Source organism: Somniosus microcephalus, chromosome 13 (assembly GCF_052327205.1).
Source record: "Somniosus microcephalus isolate GS21.2 chromosome 13, FLI_Smic_1.0, whole genome shotgun sequence".
NCBI lineage: Eukaryota > Metazoa > Chordata > Chondrichthyes > Squaliformes > Somniosidae > Somniosus > Somniosus microcephalus.
The window spans coordinates 14,534,922-14,544,939 of record NC_140999.1 but is presented as its reverse complement, the minus strand read 5'-3'; the positions used below and the strand labels follow the sequence as shown (position 1 = coordinate 14,544,939).

The window sequence follows — 10,018 nt, the reverse complement described above, 5'->3', positions numbered from 1 at the left end:
CCTGCCCCTCTTTCAGCCACATCTCTGTAATAGCTATAATAATATCATAGTCCCAAGTAGCATCAATAGTAAAAATTAATAAATTTAATAAATTAATACATTTAATGAATTGCATTTTTGTAATAAGTGCTATTTAAAGCTTTGCCTTATTAAATTGAAACCCTTTCCCACTGCATTCGCTGACACACTTTGAATGTAGACACTTTAAAGGCCCTACAACGACTTTATGATGTTTATGCAATATTGTATCTTTTTGTTTCAGTTTCTCTTATCATATTTAATCAGCTGATGATTTCCAGGCAGTGGTTTAATTATTGCCATATCACTCTATTTACAGGTATCTTTCAGTATCAAAACAGATAATCATTTGCTTTTGCTGCCCCTGGCCTCACCATTAAACAAAGAGTGCTGCTGGAGAATCACACAGACACATCCGAGTCACGAGAGGAGTAAGAACATTTTAATCGGGAAACACTTCAAACAGGATCGAAAGGTATGTGGAAACGTTTAGACTTGGATCTAGAAAAATTGTATCCTTCGAACCAAATACTGCCAACAAACTGTTTTAACTCCGGGTAATGCAGTGACAACATTAACTACTGCAACAAACCGTTTCAGGTCAGTTCTCTTCCAGGAATACCCACCTTGAAGATGTTCTGCTCTTGACGGAAGTTCATGGACCTGAAACCTCACCCCAGACCTTTCTCTCTTCCACAGGTGTTGCCTGACGTGCTGAGTGTTTCCATTTCAGATTTTAAGCATCTGTAATATTTTGCTTTTTGATTTAGAGGAATGTGAGTGTTTGGGGTCTTTCTCTTTCTGAAGGTCACCAACCTGCTATGTATTTCCAGTATTTTCCTTTTTCATTAAAGTCTCGCTTTCAGGTCCAAACCCACTGTGTATTTTCCAGAATTACCTATTTATAATTCAGTATGGCTTCTCTTCCCACTCCCGCACCTGTCCTTGGCCCCCTCCTAGTTCTCTTCTACTTACTGCCCCGAAGCGACATCATTCGAAAAAACTATGTCAGGTTCCACACCTATGCCGACCACACCCAGCTCTACTTTGAGCGCACCTCTCGACCCCTCCACAGCATCTGATTTGTTATGCTGCTTTTCCAATGTTCAGAATGAGCAGATATTTCCCCCAAAAAATATTGGAAAGACCTAAGCCATTGTCTTCTGCCTCTGCCACAAACTCCGTTCCCTCGCCGCCAATTGCATCTCTCTCCCTGGCCAGCTCGCCGTCCTATTTGACCATGAGCTGAGCTTCCGAATCCAGAATCCTCCCACCGCCATGTCGCCTGTCTCCACCCCCTTGCCTCAACCCATCTGCTGCTGAAACCCTCATCTATGCTTTTGTTACCTCCAGGCTTGATTATTCCAATGCGCTCCTGGTCGGCTTCCCATCTTCCACTCTCCGTGAGCTTCAGTTCATCGGAAATTCTGCTGCCTGTATCCTAACTCGCATCAAGTCCCATTCACCCCTGTGCTCAATGACCTACATTGGCACCCGGTCCAGCAGTTCCTTGATTTTAAAATTCTCATCCTTGCGCTCAAATCGCTCGTTGACGTTGCCTCCTCCAGCCCTACAACCCTCCCAAGAACTCTGCGTTCCTCCAATTCTGGCCTCGTGCAGCCTCGACTTTCTCCACCCTATCATTGGCAGCAGTGCCTTCAGCTGCCTAGGCGCTTAGCTCTGGAATTCCCTCCCTAAACCTCTCCACCTCTCTACCCTCCTTTAAGACACTACGGCCTAGAAATTCGTTTTTGGCGCAGCGAGGGCTTTAGCGCCGGAAGTTAGTGCCGGCGCTAAGTCCCCCTGCACGCGCCAAAAATTCAGTAGCGCCGCGCCCAAACGGCTGCCGGTGCTACTGAGGGGTCTCAGCGCCTCAAAACTGGCGCCACGCGCCGCATTGCGGCGCTATTCCGGCGCTGCGGCGCCCGCTGCGGTGCGGCAGGCTCGGGAAGTGCAGGCCTCCTCCTTCCGTTAAGGAGGAGCTGCCTGCACCCGGCCGCGGCCCGCGATAATCTTTTTAAAAATGAGCCCAGCACCTCGGACAAGTGCCGGGCTTGCTTCTGTTCCGGGGGGGGGGGGGGGGGGGGAAATCCGGGGAGGGAGCTGCGGCCAGGCGGCCGGCGGGAAAGCGGCCGGCCGCCGCGGGGCCTTTAATGCGCCGGCGCAAAGTTCTGTAAGGCACCTCTGCCAGAACGTTGCTTGCGGCTGCCACGGGCGAGGCGGCCGCAACTCAATTTCCGAGTTCGGGCGGGTTACCATGGCAACCGGGACGCTGCGCACACCGATGACATCATCGGTGCCGGCGCAGCGCTACCGGCCTAACGCCGATTTAGGGCCCCTGTCAATTTCTAAACTGGCCATAACTTCGGCGCTAGGCCCTCTAGCGCCTCAAAAGCGGCGCTAAGGCCAGTGAATTTCTAGGCCTACCTCTTTGACTACACTTTTGGTCACCTGTCCTACTATCTCATGTGGCTTCGTGTTAAATTTTGTCCGATAATTCACCTGTGAAATGTCATGCGCCATTTTACTACGCTAAAGGCGCTATATAAATGCAATAAAAACAGAAAATGCTGGAGATACTCAGCAGGTCGGGCAGCATCTGTGAAGAGAGAAACAGAGTTAACGTTTCAGGTCGATGACCTTTCGTCAGAACTGATGTAAGCCCCCAAAGTGTGGACTGAGTGATATACACAGTCGACAACACTGGCTTGTTGTAAGAAAGACAGACCCAATAATTGAAGTAAAAACGGTTTATTCAGGCCTGGGGAGCCATGGCTCTTGCGTCCCAACACAAGGCTCCAACTCCACCGAATCTCTTGAGGTTTACACAGTTATACACATATTCCGAGACCTCCTACTCCAGAGGTCCAATCGATTTAAAAGTCTATACATTAATCACTAATTAGGTGTGCCTAACTTCTACAAGGTAACCAATAACATAAGTTTCACTTTTCACTGTATGGGCCTGTGGCCCCTCTGATTTCTTGGAAATTAGTCATCAGGTCATGTGATTTCTGAGAAACGAGACCCTCTCTCTCTTGACCACTACTAAGTTTCGTTTTTCCAGAAAAGGGTTATGTCATTGTCTCTTTTTGTAAGTTTCATCTCTCTAAACTGGTATGGTCATTTCTGCAATTAAACATACGAGTAATTAGTACATTTCATCTTTAAACATTTTGCTGCGCAATTGCGTTCTACTAAACGTGCCCTGTTACGCTCATTTTTAAATCTTACTTCAGAACAAATCCCCTACTATTACTGCCCTATAGTTTTTGCACTTCTCAGAAATTTGTCTACATATTTGTTCTTCTATCTCCCCCTCACTGTTTGGGGGTCTGTAGTACACTCCCAGCAGTGTGATCGCCCTTTTTGTTTTTCAATTCGATTCATATGGCCTCATTTGATGATCCCTCCAACATATCATCCCTCCTCACAGCTGTAATAGTTTCTTTAATCAGTACTGCGATCCCCCCCCTCCCATTTTACCTCCCTCTCTATCCCGCCTGAAAATCCTGTAACCAGGAATGTTGAGCTGCCATACCTGCCCCTCTTTCAGCCACGTCTCTGTAATAGCTATAATATCATAGTCCCAAGTAGCATCAATAGTAAAAATTAATAAATTTAATAAATTAATACATTTAATGAATTGTATTTTTGTAATAAGTGCTATTTAAAGTTTTGCCTTATTAAATTGAAACCCTTTCCCACTGCATTCGCTGACACACTTTGAATGTAGACAGTTTAAAGATCCTGCAATGACTTTATGATGTTTTTGCAATATTGTATCTTTTTGTTTCAGTTTCTCTTATCATATTTAATCAGCTGATGATTTCCAGGCAGTGGTTTAATTATTACCATATCACTCTATTTACGGGTATCTTTCAGTATCAAAACAGATAATCATTTGCTTTTGCTGCCCCCAGCCTCACCATTAAACAAAGAGTGCTGCTGGAGAATCACACAGACACATCCAAGTCATGAGAGGAGTAAGAACATTTTAATCGGGAATCACTTCAAACAGGATCGAAAGGTATGTGGAAACGTTTAGACTTGGATCTAGAAAAATTGTATCCTTCGAACCAAATACTGCCAACAAACTCCAGGTAACTCAGTGACAACATTAACTACTGCAACAAACCGTTTCAGGTCAGTTCTCTTCCAGGAATACCCACCTTGAAGATGTTCTGCTCTTGCCGAAAGCTCATGGACCTGAAACCTTACCCCAGGCCTTTCTCTCTTCCACAGGTGTTGCCTGACGTGCTGAGTGTTTCCATTTCAGATTTTAAGCATCTGTAATATTTTGCTTTTTGATTTAAGAGGAAAGTTAGTGTTTGGGGTCTTTCTCTTTCTGAAGGTCACCAACCTGCTATGTATTTCCAGTATTCTCTGTTTTCATTAAGGTCTCGCTTTCAGGTCCAAAATCACTGTGTACTTTCCGGAATTACCTATTTATAATTCAGTATGGCTTCTCTTCCCACTCCCGCACCGTTACCTCCGGAGTCCCCCAAGGACCTATCCTTGGCCCGCTCCAAGTTCGCTTCTAAATACTGCCCCAAAAAAACTATGTCAGGTTCCACACCTATGCCGACCACACCCAGCTCTACTTTGAGCACACCTCTCGACCCCTCCACAGCATCTGATTTGTTATGCTGCTTTTCCAATGTTCAGAATGAGCAGATATTTCCCCCAAATAAATATTGGAAAGACTTAAACCATTGTCTTCTGCCTCTGCCACAAACTCTGTTCCCTTGCCGCCAATTGCATCCCTCTCCCTGGCCAGCTTGACGAGCTGAGCTTCCGAATCCAGAATCCTCCCACCGCCATGTCGCCTGTCTCCACCCCCTTGCCTCAGCCCATCTGCTGCTGAAACCCTCATCTATGCTTTTGTTACCTCCAGGCTTGACTATTCCAATGCACTCCTGGTCGGCTTCCCATCTTCCACTCTCCGTGAACTTCAGTTCATCGGAAATTGTGCTGCCTGTATCCTAACTCACATCAAGTCCCATTCACCCCTGTGCTCAATGACCTACATTGGCACCCGGTCCAGCAGTTCCTTGATTTTAAAATTCTCATCCTTGCGCTCAAATCCCTCGCTGACGTTGCCTCCTCCAGCCCTACAACCCTCCCAAGAACTCTGCGTTCCTCCAATTCTGGCCTCTTGCAGCCTCAACTTTCTCCACCCTATCATTGGCGGCAGTGCCTTCAGCTGCCTAGACGCTAAGAACATAAGAAATAGGAGCAGGAGTAGGCCAATCGGCCCCTCGAGCCTGCTCCGCCATTCAATAAGATCATGGCTGACCTGATCCTAACCGCCAATCCACTATGACAGAACCATCTCCTTAATCTAACAGAATTAGACACACGAAACAGGAGCAGGATCAGGCTACACGGCCCCTGGGCCCGCTCCGCTACCCACAGGGCCATGACCGATCCGAACCTAGACTCATGTCCAAATTCCTGCCCGCTCCCCGTAACCCTTAATTCCCTTTTCTTCTAGGAAACTGTCTATTTCTGTTTTAAATTTATGTAATGATGTAGCTTCGACAGCTTTTTGGGGCAGCATATTCCATGGACCTACCACCCTCTGAGTGAAGTAGTTCCTCCTCATCTCAGTTTTGAAAGAGCAGCCCCTTATTCTAAGACTATGCCCCCTAGTTCTAGTTTCACCCATCATCGGGAACATCCTCCCCGCATCCACCCGATCCAACTCCTTCACAATCTTATATGTTTCAATAAGATCGCCTCTCGTTCTTCTGAACTCCAATGAGTAGAGTCCCAATCTACTCAACCTCTCCTCATATGTCCATCCCCTCATCCCCGGGATTAACCGAGTGAACCTTCTTTGTACTGACTCGAGAGCAAGTATGTCTTTTCTTAAGTATGGACACCAAAACTGTATGCAGTATTTCAGGTGCGGTCTCACCAATACCTTGTACAACTGAAGCAATACCTCCCTATTTTTATATTCTATCCCCCTAACAATGAAAGCCAACATTCCATTGGCCTTCTTAATCACTTGCTGCACCTGCATACTAACCTTTTGAGTTTCGTGCACCAGGACCCTCAGATCCCTTTGTACTTCAGTACTTTCCAGTTTCTTGCCATTAAGATAATAACTTGCTCTACGATTTTTCCTGCCAAAGTGCATAACCTCACTTTCCAGTATTGTATTCCATCTGCCAAATCTCTGCCCACTTACTTAGCCTGTCTATGTCCCCTTGCAGGTTTTTTATGTCCTCCTCACTCACTACTTTCCCTCCCATCTTAGTATCATCTGCAAACTTTGATATGTTACACTCAGTCCCCTCCTCCAAATCATTAACATAGATTGTAAAGAGTTGGGGACCCAGCACTGACCCCTGCGGAACACCACTGGTTACTGATTGCCAGTCTGAGAATGAACCATTTATCCCAACTTTCTGCCTTCTGTTAGATAGCCAATCCTCTATCCATGCCAGAATATTACCCCCAATCCCGTGATTTTTTATCTTAAGCAATAATCTTTTGTGTGGCACCTTGTCAAATGCCTTTTGGAAGTCTAAATACACTACGTCCACTGGTTCACCTTTATCCACCCTATATGTTACTTCCTCAAAGAACTCCAGCAAATTTGTCAAACATGACTTCCCCTTCATAAAACCATGCTGACTTTGTCTTATTAAATTATGATTATCCAAATGTCCTGTTACTGTCTCCTTAATAATGGACTCCAAAATTTTACCTACCACAGATGTTAGGCTAACCGGTCTATAGTTTCCAGCCTTCTGTCTACTGCCCTTTTTAAATAAGGGTGTTACATTAGCAGTTTTCCAGTCTGCCGGGACTTTTGCTGAGTCCACGGAGTTTTGGAAGATTATTACCAATGCATCCACAATCCCTACCGCCACTTCCCTCAAAACTCTGGAATTCCCTCCCTAAACCTCTCTACCCTCCTTTAAGACGCTACCTCTTTGACTACTCTTTTGGTCACCTGTCCTACTATCTCATGTGGCTTGGTGTTAAATTTTGTCCGATAATGCACCTGTGAAATGTCATGCGACATTTTACTACGCTAAAGGTGCTATATATAAATGCAATAAAAACATAAAGTGCTGGAGATACTCAGCAGGTCAGGCAGCATCTGTGAAGAGATAAACAGTTAACGCTTCAGGTCGATGACCTTGCGTCAGAACTGGAAAAAAGCAGGAAATGGAACAGATTTTTAAGCAAGTGTAGGGGCTGGGAAAGGGGGGAGGGGATGAAAGAACAAAAGGGAAGGTCTGTGATAGGATAGAAGGCCGGAGAGGTTAAGAGACATTGAGAGATATTCAAGGCAAAAGGAGGTGGTAATGGGACAGGTTAAGAAACAAAGGATGGCTCTAGATGAAGTGTAAATTGCGCTGGCAGAATGAAAGACAGCTGCCCTGTGGGAGAAGAAAAAAACACAAAAAGCGTGGATAAAAAATATATGATAGGGGCCGAGGTTATGGTCTGAAATTGTTGAACTCTATGTTGAGTCCAGAAGGCTGTAAAGTGCCTAATCGGAAGATGAGGTGCTGTTCCTCGAGCTTACGCTGAGCTTCCGTGGAACAATGCAAGAGGCCGAGGGCGGTGAGGTCGGAGTGGGAGTGAAGCGGAGAATTAAAGTGACAGGCCACTGGGAGCTCGGGGTCCCCCTTACGGACTGAACAGGGGTGTTCCGCAAAGCGGTCACCCAATCTGCGTTTGGTCTCCCCAATGTAGAGACCACCGCATCGTGAGCAGCGAATACAGTATACTAGATTGCAAGAAGTACAAGCAAATCACCGTTTCACCTGGAAGGGTGAATATAAATGCAAGTTGCATTAAAATATTTAATTAACTAATGACTTTGTTTGGGTGCCTGTATAACCAAAACAAATGTTTGTTTCTGAGGTGTGATAAACTAAGCTGAATTTAATTGGTTACATAGAGAATATTTAATTGGAAGACTGGTGTGTCTGTGGAGAAGTATCAGTACAGAATACTTGGGAAGTACCAGTGCTAAACAGCCTGTGCTTTTTTTCTTACTCTCCCCAAATGTGACTATAGATGAATTTGGATATGGAGCAAGCAATGACAGTCTTGAGTGGCACTGGAGCCCACATTTCCAATCTCGGCAGAACCTGCCTGGCCTCATTCTTCGCCATTCGTCTCTTCGCAGTTATCTTCGGTGCAGGAACCATTTGGAAAAATGACCTGGAAGATCTGTCCTGTAATTCCACCCAGGTGGGCTGTCGCCACCGATGTTATAGCGAGCTTTCAGCTCTGTCACCCTTTACCTTGTTCACACTGCAAATTGTATTCCTTTTCACCCTCTCGCTGGCAAACATTTTGCACAACACACGCAACAGCCGGAGACGGTCGAGGGATGACTTCGGCCAAGCAGCTAATGCCACGCGTTGGAAGATCAGCTTTCTCAACATGCTTGCCAAACTGCTGATTGAAGGAAGCTTCCTATTTTTGTGCTATATGCTCTACTCAGGTGTACTGAGACAACGCACCTTTAAATGTGATGTAACTCCCTGCGAAAAGACAGTGGTTTGCACGATGCTGCAAAGTGAGCAGAAAGATGCCTTTGTGATGCTCATGTACACCTGTTCCTTTGCTTGTGTGGTGATAGGTGTAATAGAAATGTATTCTTTGGTAGGAAAAGTTGTGCGTTCTGAATAAAATGTAAAATATAGTTTGTACATATTTTAAATGTATTCAATATAATTTGTATGCTGCATACAGAAAATTTTATATTGGTCAGTTTGGACGGTGAATTACACAAGGAATGAGAACTTAAAAATATTAGACTGGATAGAATAGTCACATCTCCCCCACAAGGAGTTTTAAAGTTGGAACAGGAAAATTCCATTTAGCACATACTTTACCCAATTGTTTAGATCAATGTTCTATTGCTTTGACCATTCAACCTTCCTTGGGGCCAAACCCTATTGTACGTTATTTCCTTCCACTACTCTATGGTGTTGAGTCCGATTCTTTTGCCCTCAATCTGGTTCAGTACAACCACTGAGTCGAATACCGGTTGGTTGCGTTCAACAGTTTTATTTTGTCATCCCGGGAGACTTACTCTGATACAGCACAGTCCTGACTCCAGTAGAGTCCGACAGGTTCCACCAGAGCAAGTAAGTTCTCATACAGTGTGCTACATTATTATACTTGCATTTGAGAAGACATTAACACATCGTACAGTCTGCACCAATCCTGAGCTGGGCACGTATACATTTAATTTGATTTCCTGGCCTGGCAGTTTGAAATAAAGAAGTCACATTTTACTGAGTGGGTTACAGTTAAGTAAATATCCTGGTAATGGCTTCACGATCACCTAATCATTATGGTAATGCGTTTGCAATCACCTAATGTTTGTATAGTTTCTGCTATTGTTCCTATCAGCAAGGTGTGACATCATGGGTGCCAGCCTCGTTAACAAAAGATCAGGTATCATGGTTAGCCCTCTTTACTTTTCTGCTGTTTTTACAGTTTCTGGTTTCTGTTTCTTGAAATGATATTCTCAACGTGATCAATTCTTATACAATATACAAGTGACTCAGCGATGTCGACATTTCACCACCATTTTATGCTGACAGGATCCTCCATTTTAGATTGACAGGGTCCTTGGCCATGCGAAGCGAGTTGGTACCATATTTTGCATTCTATATCCTCATTCCCCCCTTTTATCATTCTATGATAACCAATCAAGATACTCAGTGATTCTGAGTTTTATCATACTGGTCCATCTCTACTTTATTGAGTCTATTATACTCCTCCTCCATTAATTCTTTCTCAACTTGCTCCTTTACCATCTCACTCGCTTCACCCTCTATATTTAGTAATTCAATTTCTTCTTCTGATGATTTCCTTTGTACCAATTGACTTGGAATTACAGTTGCTCCTAATCTATTGCAGCAACACTTAATCAGCGTGAAAACTAGAAAAATGCACATAATTACGGCAAGTACCACCACTAGCCCATGTAGCAGAGTCTGTCCCATTG

At 44.7% G+C, this 10,018-nt stretch overlaps 1 protein-coding gene across 1 annotated transcript; it reads left to right on the top strand.

Moving 5' to 3' along the window:
• The first annotated feature begins 371 nt into the window (after positions 1–371).
• On the top strand, positions 372–8,708 carry LOC147108076 (gap junction beta-1 protein-like). The gene is made up of 3 exons (XM_086004536.1): positions 372–493; positions 3,942–4,048; positions 8,068–8,708. Exon 3 carries the CDS (start codon positions 8,068–8,070, stop codon positions 8,686–8,688), a length of 621 nt encoding a protein of 206 aa, XP_085860662.1. The 5' UTR covers positions 372–493; positions 3,942–4,048; the 3' UTR covers positions 8,689–8,708.
• Positions 8,709–10,018: the final 1,310 nt, after the last annotated feature.

Excerpts from the sequence above, each read along its gene's own strand:
- LOC147108076 (XM_086004536.1), top strand. The coding sequence starts at position 8,068 with ATGAATTTGGATATGGAGCAAGCAATGACAGTCTTGAGTGGCACTGGA.